A 20,315-nucleotide genomic window follows, 5' to 3' on the forward strand; every position below is an offset into this window, starting at 1 on the left:
TCTTACTTTGGTCACTCTTCAAGTGCAGGACATTTTTATAGAGCCGTGAGGCCGCAGAGCTGCCAACCTCTTTAAACCGATCAGACTACTGCAGCCAAATTGACGAGGCTGTTGCTTTCTGCTGTCAAACCTGACAGAGCATTTTGCTAATTTCTTGAAATACAGAATCTAGGCAGAGTACCAGTTTCTCCGGATCCAAGCACTTCTCCTACCGAGACACTTTTCTTTGCGGTTTTTTAACACCCTGCTGACCCGCGTTATGCATTACTGTTTTGTTTGTTTCTATGCTTTCTTCTATCCTAACCGTCTTTGCTGTTGGTTTCTTTCCTACATCTTTACTGGAACTTCTTCTCCATACTTTGCGGCCAGCTGCCGGTTGCGAGCTTGGCATCCAACTTAAGGTGCATTGCGGCCACCTACAGTACTGGAGTGTGAAAACAGATTAGTTGGGGTCAAAAAGGCTTAATTGATTACTTCTATTGTGTTTGGTGGGGGCCGGCCCGCCGTACCGTCCTATAGTACCGGTGTTTGCAATGATTTGTCCTACCCTGTCAGATTTTCCTACCTCCCATTAAAACAGTGGGTATTTACAATTCGACAATGAAAAATGCTGCCAAAATTATGGTTTTATTAAACATCTACACACATACCACTTAACCCTAAACCACTACCCTAGAAAGTAATGCCAAATACAGGAGTAATTGTGTGTTATATTCGCGGGTTGGGTTGAGCAAGGAAGGGATACATTTACAGGGAAACCAACACTAAATAATTTTTCCTGCATAATTAGATTGTGTTTTAGTAAAGTCTATACCTACCCCAACACTAAACCTACCCTTACAGTAATGCAAATACACATTAAATATAGTTATTCAGCATGAGAAAAAAGAAACGCATATATTGCTTGTGAGCATGCCGCCACAGTTAAACCCCAGGTAGGAAAGAATCTAACCGGGTAGGATAAACATGTTCAGGACACCCGGCCGTTCTTTGATTCTCCAAGATCACACAGATGTGCCCGTCTGCCAGGATTTCTTACTGGCTCTTTAGCAAAAGTGTTAGAGGGTTTAAGTACTGGGTTGTGGAGCTATGGGTAGCCCCCATCCCTTAGAAGAAAATATGTGTATGTGGTGGGTAAAGGGCTCTTATATACACATCACAATTTTGCACCCTATGGAGTCCATGGACCGAACCTACAGGTACATGAACAGGCCAACCCACAAAGCTTTTATCAAAACCTTCCAGTGTGATGCACAGAGTTTGTCGTATTATTAGATGGGTACACAGCTTCTGATGGTTAAAGCATGGTGCCAACCCTTTCCTGCGTGCTTTGATTCGGATATGGCACACTTGTATGGCTCAAGCAGCTTTTCCAATTGCTGCATGTCGCCCAAGTCCTTTGGAACCCTTCTGAGATGTCATCTATTCTAACACAGTGGCCTTTGCAAATGGATGTATTTTTGCAAAATGCTGGAGCAGATGATTGCAAGTGAGTTTAAAGCTCTATAAACTGTGGTTTTTGGGCAGTGGGAGTGTATTTTACAGAGCTTCAATTAATAAAATGATTTACATGCCATACCATTCTTGTGGATTTCGTTATTAATATCAAAATATTACAGCAAGATTTAATTTCACATCTTTACAAGGGGCAAAGTATAATTTAGGGCCTACTGGAATAAGAGCGAAAAACGTTCAAATGCACTACAATTTTCTTATGATTTTAAATGGTATTGTAATGGAACCATTAGGGAATTGTTTTGACATGTTGAGCCAGGATACTGGTAAACACCACCGAATGAACATAGTAAGGTAAGGGTAAAAATGTGGCTGGACTTTTTGCCAAACAACATTAAATACATTAGGCCATAAATGAACAAATAAGTGTTTTTTTTTTTTAAATTTTTGTAAATATGCCTGACAAACGGTGTAAGAGAACAACATAAATAACTTATTTAGAAATACATGGCATAGTCATAATTATGCATAGGCAAAAATGTATCAATGTTAAAACCACTTTCTTATTAAGGTAATATCCACTGTCCTTGATAAATAAATAGATAAAGGCACACTGGCACCATCTACTCATGGTTCAGCGTGTGTTTTTTGGGGATCAACCAGCGGACAAAAAGTGATACGACGGGCAACACATTCTCCTTGATTGTCTTTTTTGTTAAGATGAGACACAGCATTGCGGTTCCAAAAAAAAAAAATACTTTTTTGGACCAGTACAACCTTCAAAAGCTCTCACTCCGGAGGGTAAAAGCCTTTGAAAGGATTAGGGCCTAGGGAGGAAGCCCCTTCTGTGGGGGAAAGCATGAGGGGGTATACTTTTGAAAGGCTCCTCATTTCAACTGTAGGGATAAGTTAGCATACAACTACAAAAACAAGTATACTTTGGGACTTTAGTTGTCAGTTACTCATAAACACAGCCATTACTTGTTTGCTGATCCTCACTTGCTCCCTTTGTTCAACAAACCTAACTAAAAAACAACAAACGATTCTAAATTTGGAAAGAGTGCAGAATTGCCAATGGAACAATGGGGGAGGGGGGTGGGGTGGTAGAGGGAACACATGAAAACTGCAATAGGGCAAAAAATTTAGTAAACCACATTAAGTGGTAACATATACAACCCTAATATACAACTCTGATAAGAAAGAAAACTAAGAAAGAAACCGTAGCTATCACCAAAAAAAAAAACTTAAAACCAACCAAAAAAAAAAACATAAAATTTTAATGTAAACAAGGAATTCTGGGAATGTCAATTTAGGTTTGCACTGTAAATTATACAGTAAATTTTTCATTTCCTCCAAAAACAGGTATACTCACGGAAAATGACATGTAATGGCCGATATATTTTTGCACCCTTTAAATAGCACGCGGTATTTCCGTTAACAACTTGGCAGTTTTTTTACCTGTTTCATGTTTTAAACAGAGTCTTTATCGTAAATTCACATCCATTTTTTTACAGGTGAGCCCCAAAAGAAGACCATGATACGATAGGCTGAGAAACGTTCTGAAACAGGTGTTGGGGGTAAAGTCTGTGGTTCATGGTGTCCGATGGAATGATGGAGCATTCTGATGTTATTGCCTTTGGGAATAAGGCTGGCAAAGAAACAACATGAAGCACTGGGTGTGTTTTTAAACGAAACAGAGAACTTTCTGTCAAACTAGAAATCAAAATGATGAGGGTAAGCTATGTGTTTTCCTTTTGTGGTTGTTCTACATTGTTGTGTACGATACCAAATTAGTCTTATACTAACAACAGAATGCCTAAATAGAGACAAGGGCATTGTCTTTTCAAGAACCGTTTTCCACAAAAAAACCCCTACAAAATTGCCTTAACTGTCCTTAACAGTAGTGTGTTGTGTATGAAAAAGTCAAAAATACAGTCGAGAGGGGCCAAAATAGTGGCACCCCTTGGGTAAAGATGATATAAAAACAGGCTGTGAAATTCCATCTGTAGTGTTAATCCTTTTGGTATTTTATTTAAAAAAAATACACAAAAAAATCTATCCTGTCATTGGATAATAAGAATTTAAAATGGGGGGAAAGTATCATTAGAACTGAATGTTTTTTCTCAAAGACTCGTTGGTCACAATTATTTATTGGGCCCCCCTATACATTCTTATGCGGAAAATATCTCGAAGTATATTCCCATTCATATCACACTTTTGAGATTATCAACACATGAAAAGCATCCCAGAATTCTGGATTCCTGTTTCACCGAAATATAACGAGGAGGGAAAATAAAGCCAAAGATTCCCTCATCCGTCCCATCACAATGAGGAAAAACCAAAGAATAGATATTTCTGATGTGCAGCAACAGGATAATTGAGCCTTCACAAATTGGTGAAGTGGCTTTTAATGAAAAGAGCTTGAGCAGTTGCAATGTCCCATTTCCACCCTCAGGGAAATAATTAAGCATTTCCCAATCAACGGAAAATGTTAAGAAACTGCGTGGAAGAGGACGTTGTGTATATCTCGTCCTAATGTGTGGGTGAGAAGGAGAGTTTTTTAAATTGCAAGAAAATAGGTGAGTCTATGGTTCAGAACAAACTTGTAAAAATATTGTTCAAACAGAACCCTACATAGCACACATGTTTGTTTGGGAGGCGTACGGTAACAAGAAAAATTCTCCTAGCTCATTCAAAAACAAATAAGCAATAAGATTCAGTTGATCAGCATGACTGGAAATTGCAAGGGAGGACGTGGCGTCTATGATCAGATGAAACTAAAAAAATGAGCTTTTTTAGCAGCAAACACTCAAGATGGGTTTGGTGAACACAGAGAAAAAACGTACCCCCTGGTGATACCATGAAATATACTGCTGTTTTTTTGATGTGGTTGGCCTAGGATTTATGTCTGGAGGTCCTGGACATCTTGTTTAGCGATACATGGCAATCCATGGATTATATCGAAATACCAACAGATAAAAAATGCCGTAAGTGACTGACTCTGTAAGAAATCTTACTGAAGGACCAGTTTGGATGCTATCCAACTGTACAATAACCGACAAACACAAACCTTCAAAAAACAACACAGACAAGGGGGTCGCACCTTGAGCTGCAAAAACCAGCTTCTGCTATAGCCATTCCAGTCCTCTGAAACTGAAAACCTATAGAAACAGCGTGTGGTGAACTGAAGGGAGAAGCACCACACCGCGATCTGGGACTCTCAAGGTTGGAGTGATTCTGGATGAAAGGCATGGTCTTGATCTCTTGTCAGGTGTCTTAACCTCATCAGGAATTCTAATGCAGACAAATTTAGAATGTTAAAGGCAAAAGGAGATCGCTGGGTCACAAAGTCTGTGGAGAAGAGACCTAAGAGACGGAGCTTTATTTAATGTGGACTGCAACCTGCGGTAGTACGAGAAAAACATTTTAATTTCATCATAAAGATATTTCCCCCCCATTTTAAATTTTATTTTCCAATGAAAGGATGCATTTTTTGTGAATTTTTTAAATAAAAGACCAAAAGAGGATTAACAATGCAGATGAATTTTTTACAGTCTTTTTTGATCATATCTACCAAAGGGGCCAATATTTTGGACTCAACTGTAGGCATCATGAGAGAGTAATAGCTTTTTTATATATAAGTTCATACAGTACTTACAAGGGAAAAGTCAAACTATTTAAATCCTTTAGTGTTGACAGGCTCTCTGAAATACAGAATCTTTATCTCTGATTTGAAAAATTAGGTTTCAGTGTGAAACACATTTTGAAGGATTCAGTGACCTCAGTCACAATTACTGGAATCAAGTTTTATATGTTTCTGTCATGTGACCCAGAGCAAAGTGTTGAGGAAAGACATTTTGTTCCAGGAAAGGTTGCGTAACAAACACAAGATCTTTTGCCAGGTGTTGACTCATAATGTGACGTATTATGTTTCTTTATAGAAATTAATTTTTATTATTTTTATTATTATTTTAACTTTTTTTTTTGTTTTGTTGTTTGTTTGTTTGTTTGTTTAAATAGGCATGAATATAAATTAACTACGACAAAATTAAAACACTACACCATAAAAATGAAAGACACCATTTGGGGTTCTTGATCACCCTCACTGACAGAATCCTCTGATCTGACAAAACCTCTAGGAATCCTTCTGTTCTCTGAGGAACTTGGAACCCACAAGTTCCTATATGAGACCCTTTAAACCTATTTAAGCCATGTATTATATCTGATACATTTCTAAGACCTCTAAATTATCAACATGATCTTTGTTTAAAAATAAAAAAAATAAATAAAAATAGGCTACACAATCTACTACCTCGTAGATGGAAGTACGTACAAGAGGGTATTGGGTAACCAAAGGTTCAGCTATGATTCATGATTACAAAATCCGGAAACCGAGTGATTTATATTTGGACAGGGGAGGGGGGTCCGATTTAGATTAAAGTAAATATTTTCAAAATATTAAAAAATCTTATTTTTTTAAACTTGCTGGTGCTATTCAGTACTTTTTAAATTAAAAATTAATAAAACCGAGCCACTTGCTTTTATACCTTTTTTACCGCATTTCGTCGTCACTGCGTCCCCCATCCGCCGGTGAACTAGTACAGGCTTGTTTGAAGGTTTTCAAGCTTCGCGAGAGTCGTGTGCGGAGAAGTGGGCTTGTGCTCGTGATATAGCCTCGGTTCTACCTGTAAACAGTTGTCTTTATTCATATTTCGGTAAAGCGTTGCTGTTGTCTTCTGTACAATTTTTTAACGTGATCTTATTTTATTACTTCTTTAATGTACTTGACCCAGGGCTGACATGTTTCAAAAATTCTTATTGAATTTTTATCCTATTTGATGTTTAGTCATAAGTTGTAGCGAGTAACCCTGTTACTTTCTGCTCCATTGTTAATGAACAGCGTTTCCGAGGGTTTATGAAAGGCCTTAGACCGTTGTTAAATGAAAGAAAAAAAAAACACGTTTTTTCCTGTTTCTCACTCATTCTGTTTTTAAATCTAGATACGTTTTCAGTTGTAAAAAACTATCACAATGCACGCGTTTTACCACCTGTTAAGAGTAACTTAACTTTAACTTTTCCGAGAGAGATGGTCCTTTCTCGTCTTTCTATACGTACATCGAGTTTGTTTCCACTCTCGTTGAACTTGCGCTAAATTTATCTGTTTCCTTTTGTAGGTGGTCTTTTATGAGTAATCAAAAGCACGCAGCGAAACACCGATAAAAGGCCAGCGTTTTATTAAGACTCCCGAAAAAAAAAGAGGTTTGTTTTTATGTTTAGGGGAACAGTTGGTTTCAACGTGCCCGCTTGCCCGATGGGACCATTACGTACCACATGCACCTGAAAAATGTGTATCATATGTAGTTACTGCTTGGCTGAATTTTGTGTGTGTGATATCTGCCCCAGCATTACAAAATTCCAGAATTAGCTGAAGATAATTACAGCGGTTCCTAAATTAATATTTAAGATAGATGTTTGAACTGATGTTAGTGAGCTAGTATATGTTCTTTTGGACTTTACTCTAAAACGCATAGTTACTGAGGCCTAATGAGCCCCAGTCCAGGACTCTACTGAACTTAACATCTAATTTTCTTCTGCCTCCTTCCTTCTCCACAGATGAAAAGGAGAGATCGAACCTACACAGTTTCCTTGGAGAGCATTGTACAAGGTTTAAATCAAACTGGCACTGATTTAGAGGCTGGGCCAAGTTCCTCGATTCTACTCTGGAGCCAAGCGCGATTTATCGTCGCTATGCAGAAAACCCTGGTTTGATTATCCTGGTGGCTGGTGGAATGATGGGGTAAGAGGGTGATGGATTCTTGGAGCTCATTGTTTCGGCTGTGAAGCATAGTAAAACTAGAGAGTTTTGTCTGTGTCCCCCACTAGCTCCGGGAGGTGCCTTATCCGACGACATGACTCGGACTACTTCTGTCTCTTCACCGCACCAGAAGATGTTAAGACCATGAAAGCATATGCTCAGGTATCTAAAGTTTCTTAGTAGGTCTATTAGCAATGTGCTTCCAGAACAGGGTTTAAAGATAAAAATGGGGTCTAATGGAGTTAATATCAAATTAACTCTTAATCTTGCCTGATTTTTAGGTTTTTTAACAAATGAATACGGCTTTACCAAGTACCTGGAGACATGGTTTGAAGAGGAGATAAAAAAAGGTAATTTGGACCCTAAAATTCAGCTGTAAACACTTTCGCTTGACCGTTAAAAATCAAAAAAAGAACAAAGATTGACTTATTTATTATTTTATTTTTTCCCAGCTGCTCCTGTTTTAAAAAGGGTCAGTGAGTCTGAGCGTAACAAGCTTGCCATGCTCACTGGCATTTTACTGGCTAATGGTAGCTATCAGCTTCAATCCCTTAGCAGCCTCTTTAATGACAACTGGGTGTCAAAGACGGTATGTCGACACTTGGTCATGCTAGGCTTTTTTCCAGATTTTCCTTGTTTTTTACTAAAGGTGGTGTTACTTAAATAGGTCGGTGTCTCCAGCCTTTGCTGTGAAGCTGTTTAAAATGGGATCAATGAGAAGGACATAATCTGTGGCTGCCAGTCGTCGCGTAAGGTTGGGAAGTATGGACAGCAGGTTGATGGTGAGTCTTAATGCATTGATAGCATGAGGAAACTTGTGCAATTTAACACTGACAGGTCTATTATGGTTAACCCTTACTCATAGCCTGTCATTGTCTCTTCTGTTGCAGGAGCTGTTTCCAGGAACAAGCGAAGCTTATGACCACTTCTCAAAATACTTCATGATGTGGGCTTAAGGAGATCTCTGATTTTGCACGCAACCAGCAGTCCTTAGGAGCTCGCAAGGAGCTCAGAAAGAGCTCCAAGAGCAGATGTCTCAAGGGGTTTCTTTTTAAGAGGTATATTGTGAAGACGCTTCTACTTTGTGTCAATTCTGAGCAAAGTTACGTTGTGATTTCAAGACTAATGAGCTATTGTCAATCTCCAATTTGTCATTGAAGATCATTGTGTATTATGGCAAGGAAGAAATGAAAAGAGTGGAATCTCCTGAGCAGATGGTGATATTTGTATCATGTGGGACCAGCATCATGGGCTCCGTTTGGAATGAGAATAAGAAAGAGGAAATGTGTTTTTTTTTTGGTTTGTCATTTTTTTTTCTGAACAAGCCACATTAAACACTTGAAGGTAAGCATTGAGCAGTGGAAGAAGGAAAGAACCAAGTTAACATGGCCTATAACCTTGTTTTGGTCACTGGACAACCAATTTGCTTTTTCGTTTTGTTTTTCTGTCAGTCAATACAATGGCCTTGTTAGTCCTCTTAGATTCCACAATTAATTCCGTACCTTTGGTTCTGTTTCTCGTTCTCAGCAAGCACAGACCCCCTTTCTGAAGGCCTTCACCACACAGTGCCTGTCTGAGCTCACTCTGCTGACTGAGCGTTCAAGAGTATTGTTATGACAACATCCATTTCATGAAAGCCTGTCCAGAAGATTGTTTTGCTGACTCTCTAAAAGGTAGGCATTTCTGAATTGCTGAATGTGTGATCTAGAGGTTTATTTTAGGATGTCGCTAAACCTTTTCTCAAAAACTTTAAACTCTTCTAAGTGGATGGAATGTTTGAGTGAAAGAGCATGATCTTAAGTGGTATACTGAAGCTCACCTAGCCAAAGGAAAGACGTGTACTTTCTGGAGCAGAGAAGAAGTTTGTGGGAGTGGCTGAAAAATGCTGAAGAGGCGTGAGTATTCAGTTACAATTAAACATGTGTTTCTTTGTCGTTCAAAATATTAAAGAAATGACACTCTTGTTTCAGAATCGGGGTCTGAGGAGGAACCGGACTGAGACGGAAGCCCAGGTTGCTGTTCTGAGAATGAGAACCATCTACAAGTCAGAAACTGTTTATCTTGTCAGTTAAGTTGCGTGGTCTAGTCACTTAAGTGATTTTAATAACATGATGTTTTTAAAGTCATTTTAGACGAAGAAGTTGTACCTTTTTAAGGTTGCAAGTCAATGAATCAAGGAAAGAAATGACTTGCTTCTCCAAATTCTATGGACACCTCTTGTCTAAGACGATTTTTAAGATGTGAAGTGAAAGGTTGGGATGTCTGAATGTACAAGATACCACCAGTTGTTGTAACTTGACTGTATAAGTTTAAACGAATATTGTTTAGTCTGTCTCGAGGAGGTTCATTTAAGTCTTGACGTGTTATAGTGCTTGTAACTCATTTCGTGTTATATGTCTGTCATAAGTAGTTTAATTGACAGAAAAACAATCCTTTGGTGAAACATTAGCATACACAGGGGGTCCAACAGCAAATATGGAAAGCCAATAAAAACCGCAGGTGTCAAAATATAAGATATTTGGAAAACACTTGTACCGCATTTATTAATCTTATGTAAGTAAAGCATTTACTAATAGGAAAAGTTGGGATCTGTTAACATTAGTGAATGCACCAATGAATGGTCATTAACCATTTGCACTTTAATTTGCTCCATTGTGGGCAACATTTGGGCTATGAAGGTTTATTTTTAGTGTGATGCTTTTTTTGTTTTGTTTTTTCTCACTACGTATTAAATAAACACGTATAAATGTGCTGTAATTTTCGTGGTTTTGTTTTGTTTTTGCCAAGTACCCTACTTTTTATGTGACGTGGGCTTATTACTTCGGTTTAAAACAACAAAAACAAATACTATCTTCCAGTAAGTTCAGGACCTCCCAAATCTCAAAATACCAAATGATGGTATAAAAATACCAAAATATCAATAGCACACGATCTGGCTTGTAGTTAATACAATAGGCTGAAATCTGTCAGCCATGTGTTGAACAAACTTTCACCTCTTCGGGTTTCGATTTTATCACAAGTAAAATGTCGAATGTATATTCGACTTGTATATAATAATACAAAAAAAAGAATTATAAAACAAAAACTCCTGAGGTGAGGAATATACAAAGACCCCAAAATATGATTACAGAACAAATCTGACCATGCTATAAGGAAAAGACAACTAGGAGACAGAGTAATCCATTTAATTCTAATAAATATATTTATAATATTTTCTGTTGGTGTTTGTCTCAGATGGCAAACTTAGGAAAACGTAGCCAAGTTTTGTAGCGCTAAGATTTAAGGAAACTGTTCTAAAAAATGTCCAAGGGCTTGCTTGAGTTTTAATAAATGCTTGGAAAATATATTCTTCATTGCCTAGATCATGTTACTTTTAATGCAATAATGTTAACAAATTAACCTTATGTGTAAAGTGTTACAGTTATTTCCGAGTCCCTGCTTGCTCAGGTGCTTGTCCTTTAAACTTGTTACTCGTTTGATATTCCTGGCTTGTGCGGCGGTCCAGTGAGGTTTGGGCTTTGATTAATTCAATGATTATTCTATGACTAGAAACACAAAAAAGTAGTTTGTTTCACACAACAATAGCAAAACAGTTCATTTGGCTGAGTTTCACAAATTTGGTTTGCCGTCAAAGTAACGCGTAGATACTAAAGTTGGGAAGAATTGCATTCCGTAATTGTGGACATGGCAGTTTCTCGAACATAAAAATATCTGAAGGTGTTATACCCATTTAGCACTATATTCTACTGTTAAAAATGACAACATAGAAATGTTTGGCATTCTTTGAGTATCATTCCATCAAACGCTTAAATGTATAAGTTTTATGAAAAATTCATGGATTTCCTTGATATTATTTTTTTCCAAGAAAAATGTCCAAAGTGATGAGAAAGTTATGTTTATCTTATACTCAACTGAATTGAAAAACACCATTGTAAAAGACCCATCTGAAGTGCTGTGATATAAAATCAAAAAAGATCCCGTCAATGTAACTATTATTTTTTTATGGAATACACTGCCATTGTAGATTGGTCTGAAAATTATTTATTTTTCTGTTATAGCTGATGATGATCTACATCCCTTGCAAATCATGTATATTTGTTTAATAGTTCCCGGCACCCATAAGGGTATTTTTTAATCAAAAGCCTGCCGGTTATTGCTTTAAAATTGGCACTTAACAGATTCATCTGATCATCCATCCATTCTTCATTTTTCTCAAGACGCAGCTCCATCTTTATTTATGTCCCGTTCTTTATAGCTGTCTTTCAACATGATTGTTTTTGAGGGGCTGGTTAACATCTTCCTCTTTAAAAGGAAAAAAAGAAAAGAAAATTAAAATTATAACCAGTCAAAAACATGAAAGAAGACAACAGACAGCTCTGCCTTGGAATGCTGCTAAATGGTTTTTTAAATCTGTGTTACTGTAAAAAAATTTATCAATTTTATTATTCTGTAGATAAAAGTTTAAATAAGTGTTGATTTAACTGAACAGGGCTGGCATAAGGTAATTATATTACTTATTTTATTATTTATTATTTGTATTAATCATGTCTGTTTGTGTAGTTCCCATCTGAACCCATTGTGAATGCAGTTATGAGTCGGGGCAAATATTTACACAGGCCCAAGTGGTATTTGTGAAAACACATTCTATATATATATATATTATATAATATATATATATATATAATTATTATAATATATATATGAGGGCTGTCAAAAGAGTAATCACGATTAATACATACAAAAATAAAGTTTTGTTTACATAATATATGTTGTGTATAGTTATTATGATATATCAAATACACACACATAAATTATATACTTTGTAGCAAATTTGTAATGTAATAAATTTAGATATTTATAGTCTATTATTTAATTATTACTATTATATATATATTTAATATATAAACATAACATATTCTTCTTAAATATATACATGCATGTGTGTGTATTTATATATACATAATAAATATACACAGTATACACACATATATTATGTAAACAAAACTTTATTTTGATGTGATAATCGTGATTAATCATTTGACAGCTAACTATATATATATATATATATATATATATATATATATATATATATATATATATATATATATATATATATATATCATCCAAAACTATGTGCTCTTGCTTACAACTTTGTACTTAGTACATTTATAATCACCCATTGTTTCTTCATTGTTTTCAGACTCATCTGCATCTTCATTTGTATCCTGTTTTGCATTGTACTCTGAAACATGATCGTTTCTGAGAGCCTGGTTAAGATCTTCATCTGTAGAAATGGTAAAATAAAGGAACAAAATGAAATGAGACCCACTTCATGGATTATACATGCAAAGACACAGACAGCTCCCCTTTGGTTTGCCTGGTAAATGCCAAAAGAATTGAATGTAGATTTTATTATTTCTATTTATTATGAATAACAGAATTAATTTAGGTTCTTATTAATTACTTTTGTTAACAAGGACTGTCATTCTGACTATCACCAGACAACCAGAGGCCAACAGAGACATTAACCTCAGGATTTGCATTTTGTTATTATTTTTAATTTCGTGCATATGTGCCAAACTCTATAATGGCACATACAGTTAGGTCCATAAATATTTGGACATTGACAACATTTTCATAATTTTGGATCTGTATGCCACCAGAATAGAATTAAAATGAAACAATCAAGATGAAATTGAAGTGCAGATTTTAAGCTAATTCAAGAGGTTAAACAAAAATATAAAAAGATTAGGAAATAAAACCATTTTATACACAGTCCCCCCCCATTTTCAGGGGCTCAAATGTAATTGGACAAATAAATATAATCATGAATAAAATGTTCATTTATATTATTTTGTTTAGAATCCTTTGCAGGCAATGACTGCCTTAAGTCTGGAACTCATGGACATCACCAGAGACTGGGGTTTCCTCCTTTGTGCTGCTTTGCCAGGCCTTTACCTCAGCTGTCTTCAGTTATTGTTTGTTTTGCGGGTCTTTCTGCCTTTAGTTTTGTCTTCAGCAAGTGAAATGCAGCTCAGTCGGATTGAAATCAGGAGATTGACTTGGCAATGGCCGAATAATCCACTCCTGGGTTGCTTTTGCAGTATGTTTTGGTCATTGCTTCATTGGTCATGAAACGCCGTCCAATCAACTTTGCTGCATTTGACTCAATGTGAGCAGAGAGTATATCCCTGTACACTTCAGAATTCATCCTACTGTCATGTCACCAGTAAACACCAGTAACCCAGTGCCACTGGAAGCCATGATCACTCATGCATCACACTGCTCCATGTTTCACAGATGATGTTGTATGCTTTGGATCATGAGCTGTTCCAAGCCTTCTCCACACTTTTTTTCTTCCTGTCATTCTGGTACAGGTTGATCTTAATTTCAGCTGTCCAAAGAATGCTTTTCCAGAAGAGGTCTGGCTTTTTTTAGATGTTTTTTTTTGTCTAATCTGGCCTTATTTGCAGCGGTGTGAAGCCTCTGTATTTGCTCTGGTGAAGTCTTCTCTTGATTGTAGACTCTGACAGTGAACGCCTGCCTCCCTGCAGAGTGTTCTTCTCTTGGCTGGATGTTATGAAAGGGTTTTCTTTACCATGGAGAGGACTCTCTGATCATCCACCACTGTTGTCCTCTGTGGACGTCCAGGTCTTTTTATGTTGCTGAGCTCACTAGTGTGTTCTTTTTTTCTCCGAATGTACCAAACGGTTGATTTGGCCGCTCCTAATGCTCCTGCTGTCTCTCTGATGGATTTGTTTTGTTTTTGAACCCTAAGAATTGTCTGTTTCACCTGCATGGAGAGATCCTGTTGACCGCATGATGTGTTCACATCAACAGCTTCCAACTGGCCCCAGATCTTCTTGAACTATGCTATTATTGTTTCACATCTGGGAAACTAAAAGCCATATCATATACATATTTTGAGGTTATGAACCCCTATATGTCTTACCCTTACCTCGTCTTTGGCAAATGAAGTAAAAGGCAACAGCCATTATGATCACCACGGCAATAGTAACAATGATGGCTAAAATAACTGGTAGAATGATATTCCCATCTGTTTCTGGAATACATAATTACAAGAACATAACAATAAATAATCATAACCCAGATTCATCATATACACTGTACTTCAGCCAGCAGTTATTGTAATGTTTATGAAGTTGACCTGTGAGGCAGTCTTTAAAGCAAAACTGGTGCTCTTTTTGGCTAACTTCATTTTTCACAGTGCAAGTAAAGACTGAATCAGGCTTCTCCTTCTTGTTGATATGAAGTTCTTGCCCAGAGTGTTGTATTGAATTAGACCCAGTCCATTCAAAGGTTGTTTGGAACTGAGATGAAACTGAGCAGAACAATGTTTTTGATTCTGTAATATTGTTCAGTATACAGGTCACATTAGGCTCCTGCACAGCATCTGATGGAAACATGAAGAATATGGGAAAAAAAACTTTTTTGAGAAAAAACACTCAAGCTAAAGAACATTGCTACATGATGCTGAAAATGTTTGAAACATATACCAACTAGTAGACTTGCTGGGCTTAAGATGGTTAATGATATTTATTTAAGCGTAAAATTCTCAAAAAAATACCCATTCTGTTTTGCATTTGCATTCTTTTTGTCATACATAGAAGTCCAGCTTGATGTGTATTAGGGGCCTAGCACTGAAGGTGCTTAGGCACCTAATGTGTATCCACTAGCATGATTTTCTTCTTCTATGGCAACCCATAGAGCAGCAGCTTGAGGGAAAGTTGTGAGAAATTTGGCACACTGATAGAGGACAATGTCAAAATTAACCATAGCAAATTTGCAGTCTCTAACTCAAACTCTCTGGCGTAACACTTGTCCAAAAATTTCAGTTTATTTATGCTAATAACTTTTTGAACCATAAGGCACAGAAGGAAAATAATTTTTTCTCTGAATCCTTGCCTCATGCCTCAAAAATCGGGAGTTTAGTTTTTTGCTATTTTTTATTTGTTGAAAAAATACTTTTTTTGAACTTCGTCCTAGGCGGTTCATCTGATTCTCTCCTAAAATTGGCTTAGATCATCTTCCAGACCATGCTGGCAAAAAGTTATGGAATTCAAGTTTATTAGTCAAACCATTCTCAAATAACACGCCAAATGAATTTGACAAAAAAGCACATAAAAATGGATGTGAGGCTATATCTCCGTAGAACGATTTGCGTATTGAAACCAACTTGGTTTGTGTTATAACAAGCATGACCTGAGGCTACCTGCTTTGTTTCAGCGCAGTGCCACCTAGTGGTATCTTTATTGCTACTTTTGCTTATAACTTCTGAATGCTTTTACCAAAAAAATCACAAAACTGGTCTCTTTAGATTCGATTGGAGCATGACAAGTTGAAACATAACCAAATTTCCCATGTCAGCCATTTTGGAGCGTTGGCCATTTTAATTTTGTCAAAAAAAAATGCAATATTTCTGAGCGCTTTGACTCATCACTCTGAGGCTTCGGTATCGTCTCCGGCACCATGCCCTATATGGTACTTAAAAGGTTAGGCCACCTTGTGGTCAAAAGTTATAATGAACTATTGAAAAAATGTTAATAATTTTTGCTTACATTAGCCTACTGTAATGAAACTAATGTTTCTAGATTCCTTGGATCATGCCGAGGACAGTACCGATACTACTTTTGCCAATATTGGCTTAACTTCCTTCCTGTCCACCATTTTGATTCATGTTGAAAACATACATTTTTGAACTCCTCCTAGACTGTTACTCAAATTTTCACCAAATTTGGCTCAGATCATGTTCGTGACCAAGCTGGCAAAAAGTTATGGATTTTTTGTGTCAATATACAAAAGCGGTTTTCGCTTTTAGCTCATCAGCGAATTTGCTGGAAAGATGCCAAAATGCATCTGAGGCTGTATCTCTGCAAAGGGTGACATATTTACACCAAACTTTGTATGTGCCATTGTCACCTCACACTAACCATGCCACATCAATTTGGTAACATGCCACCTATTGGTCAAAAGTGTTAAGCCAATAAATCATATTACTAGTGGTTGTATTTATGATTTTTCAGCTATTTTCACTAAATAATTGCTGCTTGCAGCTATATTTATTATTAGTTGTAGTAGTAGTAGTTATAGTAGTAATACTATTATTAGTATTTTTGTTGTTGCTTATTTTGCATTGTTTAAAAAATGACTTCTTGGAAAGTCTAGAAATACTATTATTGTTTTAAACCATGTTTTATACCATCCCACAATGTGATTCTTTACATTCATCAACAGAATATGATGGCATCTCAGGCAACATGTGAACAGCCAGCATAGTTGGCTGCAGTATTTTGCAATGCTAGTGTCCATAACTCTCTTAACCAGCAGGATTTTCTTGGTTATCCAGCTTCACCAGCTGTGCTTTAATGGGAGCAGCATGATATGCGGATATGCCTGCCGAAGCCAACATTACTAACCAGTAATAGTGGTGTCTTTTTTCATTCTCCATTGCAAAAAGTCACTTACCAATAACTTGAACTTCATTTTTCAGAATTTTGCAGCTTTCCATCGATCTGTATTGCCGACCTATAAATACCACTGTCCTGGCTGGTCATGCGAAGAACAGTGAGCTGCCCAGTAGTGATTTCAATCTCTGATCTTCCTCCTGAATTGACCATAGTCTTGAATCTTTCAAATCATGTTCAGCCACCTTGTTTTGAATTGAATGTCCACAAAATGTCTTCAGGATTCCTTGTATATTTGGATGTAAAGTCACACTCTTCCCATTCTCAACATAGATGATAGAAGTCCCCACCCCAGCATCTGAATAACATTTATAAAGTGAAGATCATGGCGCACGGTTAAACATCTAAAGTTAACACAACTAAGTTTTTTACAGTGAAAACGATAACCTCAATGCAATAGTGTATTAGCTTGTTTCCTAACAGGTCCTAAATAAAATTTGTAGCTGCTGCTTCAGCCTTGTACTTAACGATGAGATACTTCAGCCAAAGGGTGATTTGTGGATACAGTCTAATTTATTGTTTGCTTAACCTGGACATGTTCTGATGTGTGTGACGACGCACTTGTTATGCAACCCATATAATGATTAGAACCAGATTATTGAAAATAACAAACTTTCAATATCATCTAAAATATGATGCAAAAATCTACGGTGAATTATAGAAGCATAATTACTTACTGAATCTTGAAAATAGTACACAGACGAAAGATTTAATACTTCCCCTGTGCGTTTTCATTTTTTCTTTCACATTCGTATTGTCTCAGCTGTTCCAGGGAAAACCGGTTCGTCCAGAAAAACAAAAAAAAATACTCCATCAACGCAGTAGTTAGCTTTGAATTGAATCGTCCATCACTAAATTTATGTCAATTCAATGGGAGATAGCCTCTTAGATGATAATTTTGGATAGTAAAGTGCACACATCATCCTCGATGATAATCAATATGTTCACAAGCATTCGTGAACTAACAGTAGATTGTATAAGGTGACACACATGACTCAGAGCGGGGGCAGTTAAAGGGCAAATACAAACCGGATCAAAAAAGGGTTTAAACACTCTATAAAGCGTTAACTAACACAAACAACTACAAAGGAGTTTTTATGCTTTTTTACATGAAGCCGATGATCACGCTCTATACACGCAATATAAGTTTAGTATAGGGTTGGCGGTGTTTCCTGAAGCAGGGTCTCCTTATAAATAAGAAGTTGTGCTAGTCTGCAACTATTCATTCCAGGCAAAAAGGGCGCCTTAGGTACTGTAATCATATGAAGATGACATAAATGCAGGAGGAGCAAGAGAAATATCTATCTTGTGGATACAGCTCTAGATTTATTTAAGTGTTGTACTTAGATACTGCGATGCGCGATATGTAGTCTAGGTCATGATATGTTAACTGACTCGTTATAAGCAGTTATTGATAGAAACTATGAACAAATCGTAAATATCAATATCATACTAAAGCATTAATGATGCAGGTCTATAAAAAAAAACTTACTACAGCTAGGCGGTGACTATATCAACATAGATTACATTCGTATACTGAAAGGTAATCCATCGGTGAAAATTAGTAGGCAGCAGTAGAAAACTCATTTAATACATAAATCCCTAGTGCAGGTTTAATCTTATTCTTTGCAATTCAGTATATTGTCCATGCAGATAAATAGTATGTCAGGCAAGGTAAACAAAAAACGCTCATGGATATCTGCGTATATAAGTGAGAACTCTACAGCAGTGAGTTGCTGTTGTGGCATTATCATGTATCAGGGTCAAAAGTTTGGAAACGTGTGTATCTAAAATCATGAATGGGTTAGGAGGCATCTAGTCTATGTAGATGGGAGGCAAATAGTAACCTACCGTGCATATACAGTATATACTATCCTAGACTGCATTGATATTTTACCCGGTCCTTCGCAGACGAACCACACACACAATAGTTATGCGCTGTCACCTTAAGCCTCCTCAATCGATAAGAGGTTGTCATAAATGTTCATCATTTAAATGTACACGATTCTTGTTATATCACATGATCACAAAATTCATTACTACATGCTTCACCTCCAGGCTACTAAAGAAGGATAAGCTTATCACAAAGAAGGTCAAAAGTGGAAAGTTTATCACTTTAAGGTTAAAATTACGTTTAATTTCTTTTGTGAACAAAAAGAAGATATTTAGGATAATATATGTTCTAGCCATACGTTGGTGGTCCCACATCCCTTCGCACTGATTGTCACATCCTTGCTGCAAAACATTGTGATTTTGTTAAACATTACATTAACATGAAAAAGTCACAGTACATAAACAAAAGACCACGAGACACCATCCAATTATTGCAGTGAAAATGCATTTACATTTGTGTACAAATATAGCTTACTTCTTCTATTATACAGTGGTGTACTTTTATCGATCAAGTATGCTAATAAAGTATCATATGTGCTCGGCTACTATCAATCAGCAGAACCCATATCCAACTGGGAGAATTCTCAATCATAATGATGAACAATTTCGAAGAAAAACCCATGTGTACTGATCAGCTAATTACAAAGGGCATTGCATTGTGGCTAGGCCTGATCATTTAAAAGTATTATTTGCGATAAAGCATTATGCTAAATTGGAAGTACCTATCAAAACATAAAGCACTTTATTTACAGTTTTGAAGCAGAGTGATAAAAACACGAATTCAGAACGCATAAAAGTATCAATTTAATCTGTTTTTTGTTGGTTCTGGTTCTTTATTACATAGGAAGCTAGCAAAATTATGCTATAATATACTATCTATATATAAATATATAGTATATATATATAATATCTATATATATATATATATATATATATAGTATTACAGTACATGGTCAAAAGTTGGAAGCATTACCTAATTTCGAGACTTTAAGTAACCATACCGAGCACAAACTCTTCTGCGTCGCATAAAAAAGCCGCATAGTAGTGTGGATCATTACTTGTGATGCCAAACAGTAACCCATGCTGAAATATTATTACAACTTGTTAAAATATAGTGTCTATCTGAATCCTACGTAAAACTAATTTAGGTCAAACATGATGGCAAAGCTGAATTTTCGCATCATTACTCAGCCTTCAGTGTCCATGGTAACATTCAGTCTGATGCACGTGTATCATCTTAGCCGGACACCCATCATTCTAATATGTCTGACTTTATTTGAGTGTTGAACAGTTTTCTGCTGTCTATATATTTTTGATGAATAAACAGGTTAAAAAAGAAACTGCATTTATTCAAAATAAAAAAAAAAAAAATCTAACTAATATATTTCTAATAATATATTTTCTTACTATCACTTTTTATCATTTAAAACACATTCCTTGATGAATAAAGTATGTATTTATTTAAAAAAAGAAAGAAAAAAATACTGACCTCAAAACTGACCCAGTATGTCTATTGTTTTACAAAATATTTATATTTTAAAACTGCTTCTGCTTTTTTTTTGTTTTTACTTTTTATTCATCAAAGTATCCCTAAAAAAGTATCACATGTCTCAAAATATTTAGCAAGCAGAACTTTTTTCCAACTTTGATATGAAATCATCATATTA

At 36.2% G+C, this 20,315-nt stretch overlaps 1 protein-coding gene and 1 pseudogene across 1 annotated transcript; one reads left to right on the forward strand and one right to left on the reverse strand.

Annotated features, from left to right (window-relative positions):
• Nucleotides 1–5,774: 5,774 nt before the first annotated feature.
• LOC122138409 lies at nucleotides 5,775–9,342 on the forward strand (annotated as a pseudogene).
• A 2,140-nt stretch (nucleotides 9,343–11,482) lies between these two features.
• On the reverse strand, nucleotides 11,483–16,799 carry LOC122138410. The gene is made up of 5 exons (XM_042730599.1): nucleotides 16,757–16,799; nucleotides 14,439–14,684; nucleotides 14,229–14,333; nucleotides 12,418–12,554; nucleotides 11,483–11,572 (listed from the first exon to the last, which is right to left on the reverse strand). Exons 1-5 carry the CDS (start codon nucleotides 16,797–16,799, stop codon nucleotides 11,483–11,485), a joined length of 621 nt encoding a protein of 206 aa, XP_042586533.1.
• Nucleotides 16,800–20,315: the final 3,516 nt, after the last annotated feature.

This window comes from Cyprinus carpio, chromosome B9 (assembly GCF_018340385.1).
Source record: "Cyprinus carpio isolate SPL01 chromosome B9, ASM1834038v1, whole genome shotgun sequence".
NCBI lineage: Eukaryota > Metazoa > Chordata > Actinopteri > Cypriniformes > Cyprinidae > Cyprinus > Cyprinus carpio.

Coding starts and splice junctions, on each gene's coding strand:
- LOC122138410 (XM_042730599.1), bottom strand. CDS start 16,799: ATGGAAAGCTGCAAAATTCTGAAAAATGAAGTTCAAGTTATTG. Junction 14,334..14,438: donor CTTTAAAGACTGCCTCACAG/GTCAACTTCATA, acceptor TATGTATTCCAG/AAACAGATGGGAATATCATT. Junction 11,573..12,417: donor AATGTACTAAGTACAAAGTT/GTAAGCAAGAGC, acceptor TTCCTTTTAAAG/AGGAAGATGTTAACCAGCCC.